Here is a 22,540-nt window from a genome sequence, read left to right on the forward strand (position 1 = left end):
ACATATATAAATGAAGATAAATAAATAAATACAAAAACAAACAACAATTTTGCTCTGCACTTGGATCCAACACCACCCTCTCCCATAACACAAATAGCCAATTCGCCATTCCTGTGGCTGCAGCACACAGTTTGCATGCTATTGTGTCCTATACCTGGCAACATGGGGTGTGGAAATGGGACCGGGGGATGGGCCACATTGGGGCTAAAACCCACACATCTGCGGATGTACATGTTATGAGTTACTACAGAGAATATAATCTTTAATAGTTGTTTAATGGTTGCCCTTAAATAACACGTAAGGGATTTTTTCTTCAAAACACTTTAAGAGATATTTAAGGGGCAACTGGGCACTGGCCTTGGATTGATGCACTTTGGCCTCATCAAAACTAGCCTTGTTGCCCCACTCAAATGTTTTTTTGTGTTATTATATTCACAGGTATTGGGGAGCTGAAAGTGTTTCTTCAAGAAGGCCCAAGACGAACTATTCTGTGGTGGAAATCTGGTGATCACGGAGACGAGTGGCTTCGGGCAGAGGTGGCAGTAGGTCGCACTCATCAGGTTTTCACCATCCTCTTTGAGGCCACCAGGACCTTTAGTGAGCTCGGGGACATCGCCATAGATGACCTTGCCTTCATCAACTGTTCCCTGCCAGGTACAAGAAAGGCTGAACCTTTTATAGCTTCTTTATGGCTTTCCTGTGGGATTAATGTGCATTTAATAATAGCTGTTCTGACAGATCTATCTGTCTTCTGTTATTCAGAGCCTCAGGACTCATGTCCTACTGGTACATTCACATGCTCTAACCGCGTGTGTGTGGAGGCAAGCAGAGTGTGTGACTTTAGTGATGACTGTGGAGATGGAAGTGATGAAGCACATTGTGGTAAGAGGCCAGTTAACTCTACATTCAATCTATCGTCTTCCAAAGTCCTGAAAGCGTCCAAACATCAAAAAGATCATTGTGATAATTCACAAAATATCAGCTGATTTTAAAGTTTAAATGTCTCCCAGGTTTTCAAAGCCTTATTTTCCGTTTTGCTCCGCTTTTTAGCTCAAAACAAAGTTAACTATCAAAGAAATATATAAAAACATTTTAGCAGTCTATAGGTGAGCACCTGACTCTACCATTACCAAGATAGCAATATTCCAGAAATGTACCTGAACACACCTCACCTCCAGGCCACCACACCCATCAGCGTAGCTTTAGAGTATTTTTTGCACTATAAGACTTAAAAGGCGCATATCAATGAACGTGCATTATGCGAGACTAGTAGGGAACAGGAGTGTCGCCATGTTGCCCTTCTAACTCAGCAGGTCTCGCCGCTGGGTGGTGTTGGGGTAACTAAAAGCTAAACTAAGTAAACAAAACATTTTCCTTTAAAGTCAACAAGTGCTAGATGTTAATCTTAAAAGATTTTTCTCCTGGTAACTGTTTATTTGGGTGAGTAAAATGCTTTCTGTTTATTTAGAGTAAACTTAGATTTCCAGATTTCCAATAAGGCTGGATGCAGCAGCATTAGCATTAGCATTAGCGGCTAAAATATAAACAACTTACCAGAGAGTAGTCAGGCAAAACAGGGTCATACATGGACTTTGATGTTCAAATCATACAGTTGAATTAGACTTTATAATTAATAGAATGCCTTTTCTACCTGATGCACAAAACAATTTGATTTTCAAATGACCATGTCATGATGTTTAAAATATTGCTATACCCCACCAAAACACAATGTTTGGCTACAATTAGGGCATATAAAAATTAGTTTTTTTTTTTGTTTTTTTTTTTCCCGAACTGTTTATTTTGTATCACATCTTTAAAAGACAGATTTGACCAGGAAAGGGAAAGGATGAACAAGTGTTTATTAGGGGTTTATTATTTTGTTTATTCTTCTTTCTGATTTTTTCAGTTCTGTATTGTTATATTTCGATGACTGTTTAATTAAGTGGAAAAAAAACTTAAATAAAAAATAAAACCTTGATCACAAAAGAAGACAGATTTGACTGTAACGTATTTTGCTTTCTTGATCAGATGAGCTGGGTTATAAACAGCGCTGCAGTTTTGAGCAAGGCATGTGCTCATGGCAGAGTAATGAAGGATGGGATGGGTGGAGCCTGCAGAGTGGAGAGAGGGCGTGGCCGGTGCGTGGACCGCCTAGAGACCACACCCGTAACACAGCGGCAGGTATATAAACCAATAGTTTTCTATTGTATATATTTTAAACATTTCTCATAAAAATACAGTAGATCAATCATTCCAACACCCATAAAAACCTTTTTTATCCTAATTTAATATATTAATATCTTTATTTTAACAATATTGAGAAATTATGTAGCTAAACATGTAAAACTCTTGTGACTAAGAATTAAAATGAGAAATATAATAATGCCTATTTAAATTAAACGAATTTTTACATGTTTTAGGTCATTTCATTGTCCCTGTCCATCATCATTCTGCGAGCCAGACAGCAGAGATCATGTCCAGCACTCTCCTGCCCAGCTCTGAGTGCACTGTGAGTCTTGAATTTCTAAGTTTATACACTTTACATGTCGAGTCTGACATGCCAAAGAAATAGCATTTTAATGTATGGCTTCTGTAAGTTACATTCTTGCACACTTGATTGGTTGATTATATTTGAAATACACATATTCCTTTCACGTCTAGGGACAGTTTTTTCAGCTTGTCCACTCACCGACCACTTCCCACTTCCCAGTACCCATTTTCCATTGTGTTGCCTTAACATACATACAGCTCACTATGATAGCTTTATCAAAGCTAAATACACCAGCAGTATTTGAAAAATATGAGGCTAAAAGCCTAAAAGCGAATGAACTGGAAGATTGGAGGAGATGCAGCTGTGGAAGCCTAGAAGTGGCATAGTGGCATGGTGGCTTAGTGGTTAGCACGTTGACCTCCCAGCGCTGGAGGCCTGGGTTCAAGTCCATATCTGGGTGGAGCTTCCATGTTTTCCTTGTGTCTTTGTAGGTTTCCTTCCATAGTCCAAAAACTTGGAGATATGGTAAATTGGATATTCTAAATTGCCCAGAAAATTGGATACTGGTGTGTAAAGGGGTGTGTATGCCCAGATATAGATACGCACTCTATATTACTTATCCTGTTCAACAGAGGTAACTCTTGCTCTTCCTTTCCTGGAAGGAAAGATGTTTTCTTTTGAGAGCCAGTTTCATCATAACGTTTGATAGTCTTTGCAACTGCACTTGAGCATACTTAAAGTTAAATTTAAAGTTTAATTTTTTTTTTCAAATTGACTGATCCTCATTTCTTAAAGTTATTAAGAACTACTTAGTTGAGTAGGTCTTGCCAAAATATGAATTAGGACATTACTTAAATAGGATTATTCACTGTATACCAACTAACCAACTATATACCTTTTCGCAACACAATGTGTTTGATGCTCTCACCACATTAGAAATGATGTAATACACTCTTAAAAAGTAAGTTCAGCACAGAATTTAAAGATGCAAAAACGACAGTGACATTTAAAATGTTGCTTTTCATCTGATTGCGTTTCTCCTCTGGCCTTGCAGGTGATCTTCTACTACTATGCCCACGGTAACAACTCCATGGCTGGACTGACCGCACAGCTGCGGAGGCTCCGGGGTGGGGAAGATGACATTATTCTCTGGGGCCAGACTGTGACTCATGGATTCCACTGGCAGAGAGTTGAGGTCACCTTCTCCTCCTCAGTGAAGGCCAAGGTCTGAAGAAACATCTAAGCCCCATTAATGGGACCTCATCACCTCACATCATTTTGTGGGAAATGAGTGGGATAAATTTAAATGATCTTGTGATGAATTATTATGTTTTGTGTTTAGATTGTGTTCCGGTTTGTGGGGAGCAGTGAGAACCGTGAAGAATTCATCACTGTGGATGATGTGTCCTTCTCACCGAGCTGTGTTCATGACCCTGACAACAGCCAACTGCCAGAAACTCCTCCTACTCTTTCTCCCTCAACACCCACTGCACCATTAACTACTCCCACACCTACTGACCATCCCTGCAAGGTGAGACCTGACTGGTTGAGTTTGTTTTCTACAACTTGGATTGTGCTTTACCACAGTAATAATTCATCTTTAGACATTAAACAATAAAAAGTTAATACAGATAATTACAGAGATGTATAACGCTCAGCAAAGTAATCTGATTAAATCCCTGAGTTGTGAACTGATAGATAGTGCTGGGTATCGAAATTCAGTATTACAGAGTACAGAAAGGGCCCAAAAAAAATTGGTGCCTGTTTTTGATACTGACCTAAACCACATTACACTATTATTACTGCCCCCTCCCAAACATAGGGAACTACCAGCCTAAAAAAAGAATCATGATTATAATTAATTTTAAGTGATTGACACCACTAATGTAAATATATTTTTAAATATATATTTTAAAATAACTCTTAAAACTGAAATGCATAAAGCAATATACATAGGAAAATATTTGCAGTTTAAGCACAAGCAAAGATTTTTGTTTTAAATAAAATGCCACAAACATGCTTACTGTTTATTCCAACAGGATCCAAAAGTATGGTAGCCCCTCACGGTGAAAGGTATCGAACATTGTAAAACAATACCCCAGCCCTGCTGATAGAGAAATAGTACAGTACATTACTGTACAGTACTGTTCTGGAAGTTTCCCAAAGTGCAACAGTGCCTGAATTCCCTGCATTTTTTCCACTGTCCCTGAGGAGTTAGGAGGAGTGGTACAGCTGGAACCTACAGTTGAATTTCCAGAGAATTTCTCCTTTAACAACAGCAAACAACTCCTCAATTCTTGCTTAATTTTATATCTATACACTAGTGGTCAAAAGTTTTAAAAATCCCCTTTTCCCATTTTTTGGCCATTTAAGCTGTTGAGATCCAGTCAATAACCAGAAATGCTACAAAATCCATTGTACAGTGTTTTGCAGTAAACTGCCAGAGCCTATATGGAAAAAAATAACTTTGTAAAAAATATATTGTAAAAAAAAAAAATATTTTATTTATAAAAGAATGGGTTACCAAACAATTAAAGTAGCGAAGACAATAATCTGAGCTTTGAAAATAGACTTAAAATAACATCAATTTACAAAACCTTTGTCTGTAGTAAAGCAGTGCTGGAAAAGATTGCACTCTCTACTGCAGCATTTACACACTTACACACAGCACACCCACACTTTCATCATAATAACTAGAAAAAGACACAGAAACACAGAAAACTCTGTAACTATTAACAAAAAGAAGTCTTTAGAGAAATTACAGATTAAGCCAGAGAGTGGTTTATACTGTTTCCTACACATTTAAAAGCTTCTTGGATACTGGAGAAAACTGCTACAGGAAGGTCTGAGTTTCTTCAAACACAGTGCGTTTTATCTGTTTATACACTAACATGCCAAAAGTCATGGCATAGCAATATGTAGGTTGAAGTGTTACCAATTTGTGAGGTGGAATTTTGTAAATGAGCAAATAACGAGCAAGATCTGAAAGTGGGTGTTTAGATATTTAATATTCCTCTGCCCACAGTGTCATGTGTACAATCATAGAATGGCACATCATAAAAGGCATTATTACCCACAGTGGACAGTGCAGTGAGTGGTAATGACTGTTACCCACGACAGCTTATTTTTCTATAATAAGCTTCTGTGTCTCATGGTTTTTGGCATGTCAGCGTATGATTTAGCACATACAAAAGACACTGTGTAGATTTGAGCTCTTTTCCCTGAACAGGAGAATGAATTTTACTGCTGGAGGTCAAGCGGGATGAAATGCATCGCTTCCACTGCTCAGTGTGACTACAGCATAGACTGCCCTCTAGGGGAAGATGAGGAAACGTGTGGTAAGACAAAAACAAAACATTTTTTCTTCTGAAAAATAGCTAAATAAGTTACAACTCTGGAAATAAAAGAGAACTCTTAAAATGATGAGTTTCTTTGATTTTACCAAATTGAAATCCTCTGAAATATATTCAAGAAAAAGATGGATGATCACAAGTCATCAAACCAAGCTGAACTGCTTGATGTTTTGCACCAGGAGTGGCATAAAGTTATCCAAAAGCAGTGTGTAAGACTTGTGGAGGAGAACATGCCAAGATGCATGAAAACTGTGATTAAAAACCAGGGTTATTCCACCAAATATTGATTTCTGAACTTTAACAAAACTTTATAAATATAAACTTGTTTTCTTTGCATTATTTGAGATCTGAAGCTCTGAATCTTTTTTGTTATTTCAGCCATTTCTCATTTTCTGCACATAAATGCTGTAAATGACAATATTTTAATTTGGAATTTGGGAGAAATGTTGTCTGTAGTTTATAGAATAAAACAACAATGTTCATTTTACTCAAACACATACCTTTAATTAGCAAAATCAGAGAAACTAATTCAGAAACTGAAGTGGTCTCTTCATTTTTTTCCAGAGCTGTATATAAGTATCAGGTTTTGAAAGACACTCACTCTTGTTCTCCACTGGGTGTATCTCTAGGACCCTGCACATTTGAGAATGGATTGTGTGACTGGAGTGATATAAGCCAGAGTGTCAACAAGTGGCTGAGAGTGAAAGCTGGTGACAACACAGATCCCCCAGCTGACCACACCACAGGAACAGGTAATGCTATATTTGTGTTTTATCCTCAAAAACAATATTTACCAATCAATTTCTCATCATAAGCGCTTCTCCTCAGGACACTACGTGCATGTGAATTTCAGTCCTGCGTCATCTGGAAGTGAAGCACAGTTTCAGAGCCCATCACTGCCATCCAGCTCCCCCTACTGCCAGATACTGTGAGTATCCTCATCCCAGGCTGAAGCACAATTCACACCGGATTATGTAAAACTGGGAAATTTTTAAGATAGTATGAATCTGTAATGTTTTTTTTTTGGAGGATTTTACTCATTATGGAAGTTCTATGAGATCATATCACAGGTGCATCTCAACAAATTAGAACATCATTAAAAAGTTATTCAGTTCATATTCTTAAACTTGTATATTATATAGATGTATTACACACAGAGTGATCTATTTTAAGCGTTTATTTCTTTTATTGTTGATAATTATGGATTACAGCCAATGAAATCCCAGAAGTCAGTGTCTCAGAAAATTAGAATATTATATAAGACCAACTGGTACTTTTGGCAGTGTGGGCAGTGTGCCATTAAATCTGCATCTTCATAAAAGCTGTCAGCAGAGGGAAGCAGTAAGTGCTGTAGAATGTTCTTGGAAAAAACTCCATTGACTTTATATATAACACAGTGGATCAACACCAGCAGATGACATGTCTCGCCAAACCATCACTGATTGTGGAAACTTCACACTAGACCTCAAGCAGCTTGGACTGTGAGTCTCTCCACCCTCCCTTAGACTCTGCATCCTTGATTTTTACTGATGATCAGTGATGGTTTGGAGAGACATGTCATCTGCTGGTGTTGGTCCACTGTGTTTTATTATCAAGTCTAAAATCAAAATCTTACAGCACTTCATGCTTCCCTCTGCTGACAACTTTTATGGAGATGCGGATTTCATTTTCCAGCAGGACTTGGCACACTGCAAGTCTATCACTACAGCAAACAGCACTACAACAGGTGACTGGTCTATCTTTATATTGGCTCCATAATGTGGCATTTACTGTGTATCACTTAACTGCATTCAGGTTTTATTTCCACCTGGGAAAAGGAGGGAATGTGGGAGATCTGAGTGTTTTCCTGCAGAACGATGAGGGAAAGAGAACGCAACTCTGGACACGCAACCACAGCACTGCAACACCCTGGAGCCTGGAGTACCTGGCAGTTGGGAAGCAACAGAAACCTTACAAGGTTCGTGAGGATATTCATTTTTTTATTACTTTTTCAACAGATCTCGTTACTCATTATTAGTGAAGTGAGTAAAAGGGTGACACAATGCTGCGGCTAATAATTGGAAATACACAGAACCGCTCTACAACACTCTACACCTGCATTAAAACAGCACAGGATCTGGATGGAAGACAAATAGGTTGTTGCAAGTTCCAAACAAATAAAATGGTTTAATTATATATATATATATATATATATATATATATATATATATATATATATATATATATATATATATATTTTTTTTTTTTTTTTTTTTTTTTTTTTTAATTGTGCGCAAATGTGTCACCTATGTAAATATGTGTTTTTTCCTCAGAATTTTGCTCATTTGATATTTTTAAGTGTTTTTGACAAGCAATAAGGGCGAAAATTACATTTAGTTCAACAACTAATATATGAAAAAAATTGTGGTGTTAATCAAAACAATATTCTGTGATTAACTGCGATTAATCGCACTTGTTCGATTAGTTTTTATAGTGTATATTTAAATGTAAATAAAAAATGAATGTAAAAAAAAATGTTAAATGGAATTATATTTATATTAGTGGTGTCAATTATAATACTTGAATGTTTGAGGGGAGAAAAAACGTGTGGTGCTGGAATAAAAAATGTATGATAAATTGAATAGAGGAAACGTTTTTTTTACTTTATTGTACCTCACAGCTTGGTTGTAAGGATTTCTGGATAGAACCTAATTTGCAGATTTCGGCATAAATTGGGGTCAAACTTGGTGGCACAATTAGATGCGTAAAAAAAAGAATAATGCATTACTGATTTCAAATCAGTGTGTTAACGCTTTAATGTTGACAGCCCTAGACAAAATACATGTATAAAGAACAATCTTAACCATTTTAGAATTTAGAGTTACAAAAATCTTACAAAAAAATGGAGTAAACTCGTACTACGTACTTTGCAAATTTAACTGCAAAATTTTCTGTGTTGAACTTAAATAAAATTTAGTTTGGTTCTTTTATGCACTATGTCTGTAAAAAGACAATTTTATCAATAATGTTGAAATACTCTGAACTTTTGTGTGTGATGAAGGGGCCCCAACATGTCTTCCTTTGTTGTTACAATTGGTCACATGATTGTAGTAACAAAATAAGGGTCTTCAATAAAATTACAATTTTATATATTTTATTTATATTTTATATTTTATTTTATAATTTTATATCCACTGATATCAATATATTTTTATAATATTTAACAAGTGGGGAAACTGGCCTCCCTTATGGCCTAAACCATACCTATCACCACTGGCTCTGATAATGCATGCTCTGTGCCACCGGTATCATATAGATTTTACACAACCAACAAACCTCAAATCTAGTGGGTAAAAAGTGGATAATAAGGTTTTTCAGCTACTTCTGACAGTTCCTTAATGGCTGCCTTTAAGCACACGACTTCTGAATAAATGTTAAGGTTCAGTTCTGATTACAGGTGTGCAAATAAAACACAAAGGACCAAGACGAATCCAATACTATAATACATACTTGCGAAAGTCTAGGCTCTTAGAGGTCAACTCGAGTTTGCCAGAGAAGACCTACAAATACCAGTGCTTCTTTAGAACAGTGTGTTTCAGATAGATAAATCCCCCTTTGACAGCAAGGGTTCCCTCCTTGTACACATCCAGTGCAATCAAACTTGTTTGGTCTCCTTCAGATGGTAGATACTATTCTGATAACTTTTTTTGGTCAATTCTTCTGTCTGATATTGCACACCTAAATCTTGAAGATTTATATTCAAGCATTACATAAAAATGTTTCATGTTTGATAATAAACGTTACTACAAGTTATATTTGCAATTGTAATAAAATAATTTTTAAAAGTGTAAGTAAATCTGCAACGTGGAAAACATATAAAAATAAAATCATAAAATTTGACCTTTCCTAAACTTCATTTTAAAATCAGTATTTTCCTGAATACAATTCAAACATTTCATGTCCTCCAAACCTTTCGTTTTTTTTTTACGTTTCGTTTTTAAGTTTTTCAGGCATTTTCAAGTATGCAGAATTTGAGTTGATTCCTACGGTGGCCGAGAAAGCCCAACGCAGTGCAAATTGAAAAGCGCTGCAAAAGCACAATACACATCCATCAAAATTACAACACAGGCGCAGCAAATAGAAAAACGCGCTGCAACTAGAAAAACGCGCTGCAACTAGAAAAACGCGCTGCAAATAGAACCACAACACAACGGAAGTGAGTCACAACACAACGGAATTTTCCCGGGGGACCTTAAAAGATACTGTACCAGCTAAGCTGCGTCTTCAGTAACGTCTCGGACTTCACTATGTGTACAAAGGACAATAAGTGGCAAACAAGGCGTTTTGTGAAGCAGAACTTTTAATAATATGCACACAACCGTGGTAATCACAGGTAATAAACATAACTTACTTTTCAGAAGCTTGTTTGCCACTTATTGTCCTTTGTATACAGCTGGTACAGCATCTTTTAAGGTCCCCCGGGAAAATTCCGTTGTGTTGTGACTCACTTCCGTTGTGTTGTGGTTCTATTTGCAGCGCGTTTTTCTATTTGCAGCGCGTTTTTCTTTTTGCAGCGCGTTTTTCTATTTGCTGCGCCTGTGTTGTAATTTTGATGGATGTGTTTTGTGCTTTTGCAGCGCTTTTCAATTTGCACTGCGCTGGGCTTTCTCGGCCACCGTAGATTCCTGTATCTGAGTGTCCTGTATGAGATTTCAAAGCTCTCAACGTTTTCAGAATGTAAAAAAAGTTATTTTACTGCAGAGAAAAAGGTTTTTGTATCACCTACACTTGTAGCTCATCTACAGGACAAGGCATTTTAAGGGATTAAACAGCCTCTTCCATTATGCTATTTTATTAAAGTTGGTATAATTTGCAAATGATGTGATGCACATATATCTAATTTTAGAATCACTTAGTTCTAATTTCAGGAATAAGGTGCCGATCTATTTATTTTAAGTGGTAGTGTGATGTCTTATTCTTTTTTTTTTCTATTTATTACATTTATATAAATTATTTTAGAAAGACAGTTTAGTTACATTACCTTCTTTTTCAATATCTTAACAATGAAATGAAAACCCATTTACATGTACATATTATGTATTTTTCTCTCACTGTTCTTCTTCTTCTTCTTCTTCTTCTTCTTCTTCTAATCTCAGGTTATCTTCAGTAGTCAGACCACTTCACTGCAGAGTGCTGCTAAGCCTGAGTACAGTGCTACTGCTCTGGACGACATCTCTTTCTTGAACTGTGAGACCTCATACCAGCCACCAGGTGGGAGCAAAAGTCCAAAAGGGTTTTTCTATGAGTGTTAGAGAGAACAGAGAAGACGCAATTAAGCTGTAAACAGACAAAGAGGTTTTGAGCACAATGGGGCAGTTGTTTAGAAGAGACTGAACTCCTGAGCAATTAATTTGTAATGAGAACATGAACCGACTCCGATCCGACCTGATTATCAAATGTACTCCTCATGTTTTAGCTAAAAGGCATTTCAGGTGCAGTTTAACCTGATTTATTACTCAGATTATTACTACAGCTATTAACAAATGGCATCTCTGCCATTGCTCCATGTTATGCTTTTTTCATTGTTTATGCGCTGCATTTGCTGCTCAGTATTTGGAGACAGCACGTTAGCTGATTTGTGATTGGCCGTGCTGAGCCTCGGACAAAGCGCAGCACACATTTTAAAATCAACTTTCCGAGGCTGCATTTCTGCTACACCAGCATCTTAACAAAATGTTTAAAAGTGCGGCGGCAAATTTTCCGTGTTTATTGTGAAAGCAGCTTTAAACTGACCAATAAGGCAACAGCTCTACACAATAAGCAGAAGCTCATCTGGTTTGTTTTGTTGCATTTTGTTGCACTAGCGGTTTTCCTTGTGTGAAATCATAACAAAAAAAAAAAAATAAATAAAGTGAAAAAACGCTGTAATTGATTCGGGCTATTTAAATAAACTGAAACTGTGAAACACCCTTTGTCAACCCTTTGTTTGAGATATCCACTTATGAGCTCATATAGTTACTCTGTAGTTTGCATTATGCCAATACTGCCGTATTTTTCGCACTATGAGGCGCACCAGATTATAAGGTGCAGTGAACGTGTATTTTCATGTCTATTTTCATAAGGCACATTAAGCGAAACTAGGAAGGATGCAGCATAGCCAGCTGCGATTAGCAGTGCTACTCAGCCCGGGTTAGCAGTGCTAGCCAGCTCCGGTTAGCAGCACTAGCTAGCCACGGTTAGCAGCATAGCCAGCCCTAGTGAGCAGCGCTCCTCAGCCAGCATAACCAACCACAGTTAGAAGTTGTAGCCAGCCCCAGTTAGCAGTTCTAGCCAGCCCCGGTTAGCAGCACTTTCTAGCCCTAATTAGTAGCGCTAGCCAGCCGCGGCTATCAGCATAGCCAGCCCCAGTTAGCAACGCTATTAGCTGTGGTTAGCAGCATAGCCAGCCGTGGTTAACAGCGCTTACTCTCTTATACTCTGTAATTCATCAGAGTAGATTTACTGCTCGTTTTAACAAGATTCTGTTAATTATGAAGTTAATAAAGTTTAAATGTTATGCTTGTTCTGTTCCAGCTCTGTCAGCTATTGGCTGCTCCTTTGAGAAAGACCTGTGTGGGTGGGTGCAGGGAAGTGCTGAGGACTTACACTGGCTGAGGAAGAGTGGACCTACTGAAACAGTGAACACTGGACCTGCAGGAGATCACACCAGTAGCAAAGGTCTGTACACAACCATTAACTCTAAACCACATCTCAGTTAACTTTCATCTGTGTGTTGCTGTGGTCTCTATGGCTTCTCAATACACTGTTATTAACTGAGATACTGGATCTCCAGGGGAGGATCTGTGGTTTAGTTTGATGAATTAAAGCAGTTTCCTTCCACTTTTAATTAAGCAAGATCTTGACACCCATACAGTACTCAGACATGTTCTCTGGATTTTTACTACTATTTTACTACTACTACTGTGTTCACAGGATATTATGTATATGTTGAAAGCTCAAGTCCCAACAGAAGAGGACAGGTAGCTCAGCTTAAGTCTCCTCTGCTTTCTCCTGCTGGGGAAAAGGGATACTGTCTTCAGTTGTGGTACCACATGTTTGGAGCAACAGTCGGATCACTTAAGTTGTTTCTACAGAATGTTAGCTCCAGGAAGACAACACTGGTGAGACATGGATGGTTATTTTTTCTGTTATATTGGTGTGATAGTGATCATTTATCTTTTCTAAATATTTTTTCAACACAGTCTACAAGTTTTTTTGTTTGTTTGTTTTTTTTTGCCATACTTCCAATTTTTTTCAGATTATCAAGCAAACTTTAAATATAAGACAGAGATAACATAAGTAAATACAAAAAGCAGTGTTTAAATAATGCTTTTATTTATTGAGGGAAAAGCAATACAAAACAACGTGGCCCTATGTGAAAAAGTAATTGGCCCCCTTTCATGAAATAACTATGATTAACTAGATTTTTTGGACAGCTGTTCTTTAATTTCACTAGTCAAATCCAGACCTGATTACTACCAGACCTGTTGCATCAATAAATCTTTTAAATATAACCTGTCTGACAATTTGAAGCAGGATAAAATCTCAAGAAGCCACACATTATTCCCCAATGAAGAAGAAGAAATTCAAAAGCAGATGAGAAAACAAAGTCATTGATCATATATCAGTCTGGAAAAGGAAACAAAGTAATTTCTAAGGCTTTGTGACTCCAGCAGACCACAGTAAAGGCTGTTATTCACAAATAGAGAAAACATGGAACACTGGTGAAACTTCCCAGGAGTGACTGGCCTAAAGACTCAGAAATGTGGATCCGGACGGAACTAAAATTACTGGAGAGTCACAGAGTTCGGCGAAAAAAAGTAGATAATTCAGCCTGGAATTTTCTCAGAGGACTTCTGAAAAAAACACAGTCATAGTCATTCTAGACGGGAATAAAATCACAGAGAAAATTACCTCAGGATCCCCTGAGAACCATATTCCATCTGGATAGGGCTTTAGTCATGAGAATATAAGGCCAGAAGCGTCCTGTGAGCAACACAAACTGTGCAGCATGGATCACAGAGCTTCTGCCTCTAACTTCATATATACAATGTGGAGCAGCTAGATACACACTAAGAAACGTAAGTACAGATTTGTACTTAAAATGGTACAAAGCTTGTCGGTGGGGCTGTACCTATATATTGTATATTGAGGTGCAAAAAAAGTACCTTTCAGTTAAAGTCCTTTTTTGTACCCATGTTTTTTGTACCAGTAAAGATTATAAAGATTATAAACATTATCATCAACTAAATATGGCTCAAAAACTTGATGATCCAAAATGATCTGGCTTTCAAATAAAAAATGTGCAATTTAAATATATATTGTTTATTAGTACAGTGATACAGAATACAGAATGTACCTTTCGGCTGCAGGTTAAATGGTACAAGTTTGAACTTATTGCTGGTAGAAATTACTTTGTACTTCAGAGGGAACAAATCTGACCCTGTATAGACCAATATTGTACCTTTGAGGGTACAATTATAAAGAGTGTACCTTCGTACCTCTGTTTTTTAGAGTGTAGGAGCCTATAAAAGAATCACTGGGACAGTGAATGAACAGAGTGTTTAAGAACTCCAGCAGCACTGCTGTGTCTGATCCACTTAGTTTTACCAGCACAACACACACTATAACACACCACTACCATGTCAGTGACACTGCAGTGCTGAGAATGAGTGGTGGTCCTGTGGAGTCCTGACCATTGAATAAGAGAGTGAAAGGAGGATAATAAAGAATGCAGAGAAACAGATACAGGACTACAGTCTGAAATTACTGAACTACGTGGTCTGAAAAGTGTGGTAATAGGGTGTAAAATGGTAATATTCTCATATGACTGTGTAGTTTGTAAATCTGCAAATAAATGTAGATCTCTCTTATCTCAATTAAAACAGATGTGGCAGAGGACAGGGTCTCAGGAAAACAAATGGCAGCTGGTCCAGAGTCATGTAACCCTACAAGAAGTTCATCAAATACTAATAGATGCTTCAATAGGTGGAGAGGCTGGGGATATCGCTATAGATGATATATCACTAACTGAAGGAGCTTGTGTCCCAACAGGTACGTGAGCATGAGTAATATCATGGCTTTTGTTTTTAACAAGCATTCATAGCAGGCTATTTATCACGTGCCTGGGAGAATGATATCATTATTCTAGATTCTGCTTTTTGATATTCAGACATAAAATGTGCATAACTGTTTGCTAACATAAGTAATTCCTTTATTTCAGACGGTCTGTGTAACTTTGAGGAGGGCAGCTGTGGTTGGACGCAGCAGGCTGATGATGATCTTGACTGGATTAGAGGATCAGGGGTTGATCCAGTACTAAACACCAATCCGAGCGTTGATCATACAACCCACACCGACAGTGGACATTACTACTACATGGGCTCAGACTCTTCTCATGTGGGTGAACACACTGCTAGGATGAGCTCCCCTCTTTTTACTGCAGGTACAGTAAAAGTGCTTTCACATCCAGGCCCATTTCAAGGCATTTTGGTGCCCCAAGAAAAAAAAAAATATATATATATAAAAAATATAAAAAATGCCCAACAGGCAAAAGTCTGCTTCTCATTAGTATAAAGACCGTGAACATCTGGTGTGCATTGATATTACTACACATGAATGTTCCAGTCTGATTATATGATGCAGGAAATTATCGTAGATAATTATTATCTCCCAACACTTACAGATGATAAATAATCTAAAAAGATTTTGATTTACACTTTCAATAATTTGACAAGCCAAGCGAAACAAATTAGAAAATGCTTTTGGGCCATTCCACCAAATGGGTGTTTAAAACATGTACTGGTCAAACTCAGGCAGCTTTACTTAATGTTCTACAATGTTTCTAAGCCGAAGATGGTTACAAAACTCATGTGACATTTAAAAAGCTTGTTTAAAAGCAAGTCTACTAATTCTTTTGATTTTCTCTCAAAAAAGTGTTTATTTTAAAGAAACTGTTGACTGCACGTCAACACTTCACTGCAAATCACTCCTGTTTATGGCACTCACTCCTGTTACTGGAACTCACACCTGTTACTAGTACTCATTCCTGTTATTTTTTATGTTTTGAGTAACAGGAATGAGTTTTTAGCATACAATTAGCAAAAACATGAATAATAGCTTAATGTCAGCTATGCTAATAGGATTCAAGGATTCAAGGAGATTTTATTGTCATTCGCATCATGTGGTACATGAGGTGGAACGAAATTGTGATCTCACGAGCCAGTTTACACCCATGAACTGTTGTTAAAATAGATATAAAGATAAAATAAAGAATACAATAAAAAATAGAATAAACAAAATAGATAAAGATAAATACCCCAAAAAATAAAAAAAAATAAATAGAGAGAGTATACAGGTTGCAGCAACATGAAGTCCAGAGTGAAAGTGTGCTTTAGCAGCATGATAATGGAATTAAGAGCAGTAAAAGATAAAGTGTCTCAGTGCGGGTAAAGTGACAGTGTTTGTAAACAGTAATTTGTCCTTGTATGTCAGTGCAGAGTGTTGTTAGGTGGAGTTTAAGAACCTTACAGCTTCTGGAATTAAGCTGTTTCTCAGTCTGGTTGTTTTGCTTGTAATAGCATGAGGACACTGAACACATTCTAGTGATTTTCCCAAAAAATTGTATTTTAGAAATAAACAAATAAGATCTAATAATAATTTAGGTAACATGAATGAGTATTGAGACTGACCTCCTCAGTCATAATATTACAATAAGATCAAATGTACAGAAAAACTAATGAGGGAACTTAATTTTGGTCTTCTCATGATCTTCTAGCATTAACCAACTGATGTCACTTCCTGTTGTTGATTTCAGATGGGGTAATGTGTTATGGTAACAGGAATGAGTGAAACCCAGGGACACAACTAAAATGTATATTTCAATTTAAATATTATGTTTTAATTATGAAAAAAAAGGTTTTTAAAGCACAGATGGATTTTAATAATTATATTTCATGGTAAAGTTTACAGTTAGAGAGTGTGTTTTATTAATGTTTTATAAATGTTTTTAATTACAGTGTACAGACATCATGCTTAATGATAAAATGTATTTTAAAGTTATTTTGTGTGCACATTTATACATGTAATTTTCTTGGGACAGAAGTGGAATAGCCCTTTCCTTAACACTGCAGGTTCTGATTGTTAAGCATTAAGCTGCAGAATTTTAGACTTTTGTTTGATTTGCAGGAGATAAGCAGTGTCTTCAGGTTTGGTATTATATGAGTGGGCTGGATGGTGGAACATTAAACGTGTATCAGGAGCTTTCAGGTGGGGCTCAGGCTCTGCTGCTGAGCCACTCTGGAGAACAAGGCAAGCTGTGGAGGTTTTCCCAAGCACCTCTGCCCCACACATCACCAGAATACAGAGTGAGTCTATTAGTCAGCTCCGTTTTCTTAAACCTGCACTTTTTATAAAGCTAATGATGTATAATGGTGTGAGTGTGGACTTTAATTTTTCAGATTGTGGTGGAAGGTGTAAAGCAACAGAGTGACCAGGGTGTCATGGCTGTGGATGACATAATGTTATCCACATACCCGTGCACTGGCCCAGGCTTCTGTGACTTTGAGGTGAACATGTGCGGATGGAGAAACGTACTGGATGAGGATGATACTGATTGGCTGAGAGATCAGGGAAACACTCAAGCTCCGAGTACAGGTACAAGCATAGACCATACCACCAACTCTTCTGTAGGTAAGTTCTCAGGGCATTTAAACACACATTTACACATTTAAACATTTCATTTAATTTGCAACATTACTACATTACTGACAACAATAGTATCTCCCCCGATTGATGCTAAACATGGCATGTATTTAGGTCTCAGGCCATTTTTTAATTGATAGCAGTTTTGGTCTGATTAAACACAAGAGGTAGTGTACCTCTTGGTGAGAGATTGTTGACCGTTAGGCATGTATTTACAATACATTTAAAGACATTCTGCCCAGTTGACTTTAGGAGAGGGAGAATCATTGAACTAAAAGAAACTGGCCATTTCAACAATTTGTCCACTTTTTAGATCCTTCATTAGAGAGCTACAGTCGTCTTCATTTAAAGTTGTGTCTGGAATGAGAAGTCTGGACTGCTATAGCCTGAAACCATGTTCTGTTTGGGATTCGATGATGGTTGAGTTACAGAACGTAAGACTCATAGTGCGCACTTTAATGACTTTAAGCGACACACTGCTCCAACTGTTGGTGTGCTGATCTGCGAAGCTAATGCATACGACAGTCAGTCATCCCTAGTAGTGATACACGAGGTACACTAACAGTGATACACGAGGTACACTAACAGCTCAGTGATATGTGTAGAACATCCTGCTGCGTCATGTGTTGCCTCTCATAGCAGAGCTCCAAAATGCCCTATTTTTAGCAGGATAATGCTCACCCACACAATACAAGAGTGTCATGAGAATGTGTTAGCCAGACTGCAACACTTCCTTGGCCGGCCAGTTTGCCAGAGATATCTATGGGACCAGCTGGGACTAACCTTCAGCAATCTTGGAATGTTCAGGATCTACATGCCCAGCATCTTGTATCCAGGCTTAATATCCTTAAAAATGATAAAATTGTAAAATTTCACATACATCTATATACATTACATTCACACATATATAGCCCAATTTTAGCAGTCTATGGGCGATCTGTCAACCGCACACTGTGTAGCTTAATTTAAGGTGTGTCAATATGTGTTTGGTGTCGACAACTTGGTATCGACAGGAAAAGTATGTCTTGCGCAGCTCGAAACGCACAAAAAGCATGTACTTGTTCTCTTAAGTAATCATGGGTGTGTTTGAGGCATAACGTGAAATAAACCAATCAGCTTGTCACTTGCCATTCACTTTAAGAGCCAGGTGCCCACTGACTTTGACGGATTGGTATTTTAACGGCGCAGCGCTTTTGTGCTGCTTAACAGCACAAGCATCATTTTCTGAGCTACAGTAACTCTGTGTTGGTTGTGCTCTCGATAATGTTCACTCTTTAGCTTAAGAGTCTGTCAATTTTTGGCTATAAAAACAACTACAATATGCATATGTGGAGTGAAAACAACTTAATGCAATCATTGCAATAAACTTAAACAAGTAAGATAGATTGGTTGTGCAATAGTTACTTTAAGTTAATAAGCTGAGTTTAAGTCAGACCACATTTTGAAATTTCACTCAAAAGATGAACATTTGTTCATCTCCGTACAATATTATAAATTACTAAAAAAAGATTTTTGAAAACTCAAATAATTTGAGGCAACAAGGTTCCTCAAATAATTTGAGTAGACTTAATTATTTGAGTAGACTTAATTTCTCCTGCATTTTCAGTACATTTTAGGTTTGTCTAGAATTAGATATGTTAACTTTACATGCAAGTATGTTGGCAGACCGATTTGCAGACAGAAGCTTAATGTAACTTTATACATCAATATGATATGATACTGTGATGGTGCCATACTAACATGCTGCTGGTCTATCTATAGGTTACTACCTGTACGTGGATATTACGGTGGGGAAACAAGGATCTAGAGCTTTGCTGCTGAGCGAGATTTTCCCTGCAGACAGCACAGAAAGCACAGGACAGTGTTTCACATTCTGGTACCACATACATGGCTACAAGATAGGAACCCTCAACTTATACATTAATAACAGGTAATAGCACAAAAAAGCTGACCATGACTTAAATAACCATGAGTAATTCTAGTTAAAGGAGAACTCCGATGTAAAATTGACTGTTGGTGTAGTAAAACATTATAAAGAGTACTAATCTTTGTTGAATAGCCCACCTTTGTTATCCTGCAGCTTTCTGAGATCCAGTCATATTATTACGTTTGTCCAAACATGGGGTATATTTTGCCCCTGCAAATGAACTGCTTTTTCCACTGTTATCCAGGCTCAAAGTAGCTTCACACCTCATAGAATCCAGAGATCCCTGACATTTAAAACAAGGCATTAAGAACTTTAAAAGTGCACAATAAGCTTATTAAAAAACACTGTTTACATCCTGTAGCATAACCTAAGAAGCATTTAATAAGCTTCTTGTGCACTTTTAAAGTTATTAATGCTTTGTTTTAAATGTCAGGGCTCTCTGGATTCTACCAATGATGTGTGAAGTGATTTATCTGCAAAATATGCCCCATATCATCCATTCTAAAGCTAGTTTGGACAAACAAAATAAAATGACTGGATCTCGGAAAGCTGCAGGATAATTAAGGTGGGCTATTCAACAAAGGTTAGTACTCTTTATAATGTTTTACTACACCAAAATCAGTTTTACACCAGAGTTCTCCTTTAATGTCTGATAACTAACCCAGTGACACTGTTCTCCAGGACCACACATAGCAGTGGAAACAAGCTTGGGGATCTAATGTGGACGGAGTCAGGAGATCAGGGGGATGTATGGTGGAGGAGCAGAGTCGACATCCATTACACTGAGCCATTCTGGGTAACAAAACCTTGTTTCACAAATTCTAAACACATACACATATGCATACAGTATGTTGAGGTTTTAAATTGTCTCTTTTAAAACTTACTTTTCTGTGAAGATAAATGGCAAAGCTTATTAGACTGTAAGCTAAAATCATCTGCTGATCAGGTACTGTCCTTATAATGTATATACATAATATAATTTGCACTATAAAGCGCACCTAAAGTCCTTTAATTTTTTTCAAAAATCATCAGAGTGCCCTATAATCCGGTGTGCCTTATGTAGGAATTTTACCAGTCAGGTATTAACAGTGTTGGGCACGTTACTTTGAAAAAGTAATTAGTTATAGTTACTAGTTACTTCTCCAAAAAAGTGACTGAGTTACTAACTGAGTTACTCCACTATAAAAGTAACTAGTTACCAGTTAAAGTAACTACTGCGTTTACTACTGCGTACTACTTTTTTTATTTGCCCCGTAAAAAAATATATATATATATATATATTATGTAATTATTATTATTATTAGAAAAACAACAAACGAAAATAAACCCAAAATGTTGACAAAAATAAAATCTAACAAACTTCAAGAAATAGAAACAAAAAACTTCACACAACCATAGAAAATTATTAAGACTTGTAGTACTGAGAAAAAACGGAAAAAACAAATACGTGTCTGGGGATGAAATTAAACAAACCAAACCACACTCAAAGAAAAAACATTATATATAAACAAAACAAAAGAATGGACAAAAACAACAATATGATGACCGTTAAAATGGTATTAATATAACAGTTTAACAGCTGGATCAAACAGCTTCACCGATGAGGAAAAGAGAAAACAGCAGAAACAGGAGCAGCTAAAGAGAGCTTAAAGTCTTTAAAACGGAACTTGGCCTGTCCACGTCTAAAAAGAATACAACAATTCTCTCATTAACCTCAACAAATTCTACAAATATCTAATAATTAAAAAAACAAAAGAGAGTAATATTCCTACCTGGAGTAAAGCCGTGGACCAGTGAAATGGCGATGATAGCAAGAGATAAAGCAACAGAGATGCGCAGCAGAAACCGAATGAAGGCCTCAGACCCTGGCACAAAACTTACACGCCAATCACTGAATTGATTAGAGCATGTCCCTTGTGACTCACATGCACACTTGCGGCTTTGTCTGTATGCACGAAGTAAAAAAAAAAAAAGTTAATTCAGCTGCTAAAGTAACGTGCAGTAACGGGGTGTCGGAAATGGTAATGCCGTTATAGTTACAGTCAGAGTAATTAGTCAGATTACTCGATACTGAAAAAAGTAACAGTTAGTAACACCCTTTATTTCAACGTTTGTTTACTCCCATTACTGGGTATTAAGGAGCAGTAAAGCCACTCTGCTGAACAACAGTGTTATACAGGAGTTTCAGTTTAGTTCTCCAGCACCGAGACTGAAGCAGTTTTAGCATTAGTGTTGGCTCTTTCGCCATTCAGAGGTGAGTATAATCGGCCTGTAGCCTGCTTCCTACCCCTGGCTAGAGCACCATTAGCATTAGCCGCTAACCGCACAAAGCGCTAACTCTAATATCTGCCGGAACAATAAGAGTTCCTCAGTGTAGCACTGTCAGGCGGCATTAGCCACTAACCATGGCTCGCTCTAGCGGTTAGCTACTAATGCTGCTGCACCCAGCCTTAGTGGAAATCTGAAAATCTATGCTTACTGTAAATAAAAGGAAGCACTTTACTCACCCAAATAAAGAGTTTTCAGGAGAGAAATTTGTGTACATTAACATCCAGTGCTTGTTTGGCTTAAAAAGAAAATGTTTTATTTTTTTTAAGAATTAGTTAGCACAATAATATATTTTTCTTAGAACCAGAACTTTAAATAGATGAATAACAGTTTCCCTCCTATATCACAGTTTGTGTTCCAGTATCAGAAGGGCGAGGGGTCCGCTGGGAGTGTGGCTCTGGATGACCTTCACATTACTCCTGGGCCATGTGACCCTGTTATAGAACCCCCGACTACAGCAGCTCCACTTGATGGTAGGACATTAAGTCAGTTTTAATTAACTTAATGGCAGACTACTTTAAATAATTCACATAATTATATATATACTGACATGTTGACCATGCTATGCCAGTTGTAGGAATAGGAGTGGGAGTGACAGTGATGATACTGGTGATCGCCATCGTCTGCACCTCCTTTTACATTCTGCGGAGGAGAAAATCAAACAGGTCTGAAACAGAGAAAATTCTATAGAATGATACTGTTAATAAATGTGATGAAAAT

General features: G+C 37.3%; 1 protein-coding gene across 3 annotated transcripts in view; it reads left to right on the forward strand.

Annotated features, from left to right (window-relative positions):
• Window positions 1–22,540, forward strand: part of si:ch211-106h4.4 (MAM and LDL-receptor class A domain-containing protein 2) — a 74,560-nt gene that overhangs the window by 49,584 nt on the left and 2,436 nt on the right. For all 3 annotated transcript variants that reach the window (XM_049482834.1, XM_049482832.1, XM_049482833.1), the window contains exons 29-49: window positions 439–654; window positions 763–882; window positions 2,029–2,181; window positions 2,421–2,509; window positions 3,546–3,716; window positions 3,834–4,022; window positions 5,721–5,829; window positions 6,474–6,596; window positions 6,673–6,772; window positions 7,639–7,801; window positions 10,980–11,094; window positions 12,397–12,540; window positions 12,796–12,983; window positions 14,751–14,916; window positions 15,086–15,307; window positions 17,050–17,228; window positions 17,322–17,553; window positions 19,327–19,495; window positions 20,174–20,288; window positions 22,170–22,293; window positions 22,392–22,485. In XM_049482834.1, coding sequence (XP_049338791.1) covers window positions 439–654; window positions 763–882; window positions 2,029–2,181; window positions 2,421–2,509; window positions 3,546–3,716; window positions 3,834–4,022; window positions 5,721–5,829; window positions 6,474–6,596; window positions 6,673–6,772; window positions 7,639–7,801; window positions 10,980–11,094; window positions 12,397–12,540; window positions 12,796–12,983; window positions 14,751–14,916; window positions 15,086–15,307; window positions 17,050–17,228; window positions 17,322–17,553; window positions 19,327–19,495; window positions 20,174–20,288; window positions 22,170–22,293; window positions 22,392–22,485 — 3,181 coding nt within the window. The remainder of the gene's footprint in view (window positions 1–438; window positions 655–762; window positions 883–2,028; window positions 2,182–2,420; window positions 2,510–3,545; window positions 3,717–3,833; window positions 4,023–5,720; window positions 5,830–6,473; window positions 6,597–6,672; window positions 6,773–7,638; window positions 7,802–10,979; window positions 11,095–12,396; window positions 12,541–12,795; window positions 12,984–14,750; window positions 14,917–15,085; window positions 15,308–17,049; window positions 17,229–17,321; window positions 17,554–19,326; window positions 19,496–20,173; window positions 20,289–22,169; window positions 22,294–22,391; window positions 22,486–22,540) is intronic.

Source organism: Astyanax mexicanus, chromosome 8 (assembly GCF_023375975.1).
Source record: "Astyanax mexicanus isolate ESR-SI-001 chromosome 8, AstMex3_surface, whole genome shotgun sequence".
Classification (NCBI taxonomy): domain Eukaryota; kingdom Metazoa; phylum Chordata; class Actinopteri; order Characiformes; family Acestrorhamphidae; genus Astyanax; species Astyanax mexicanus.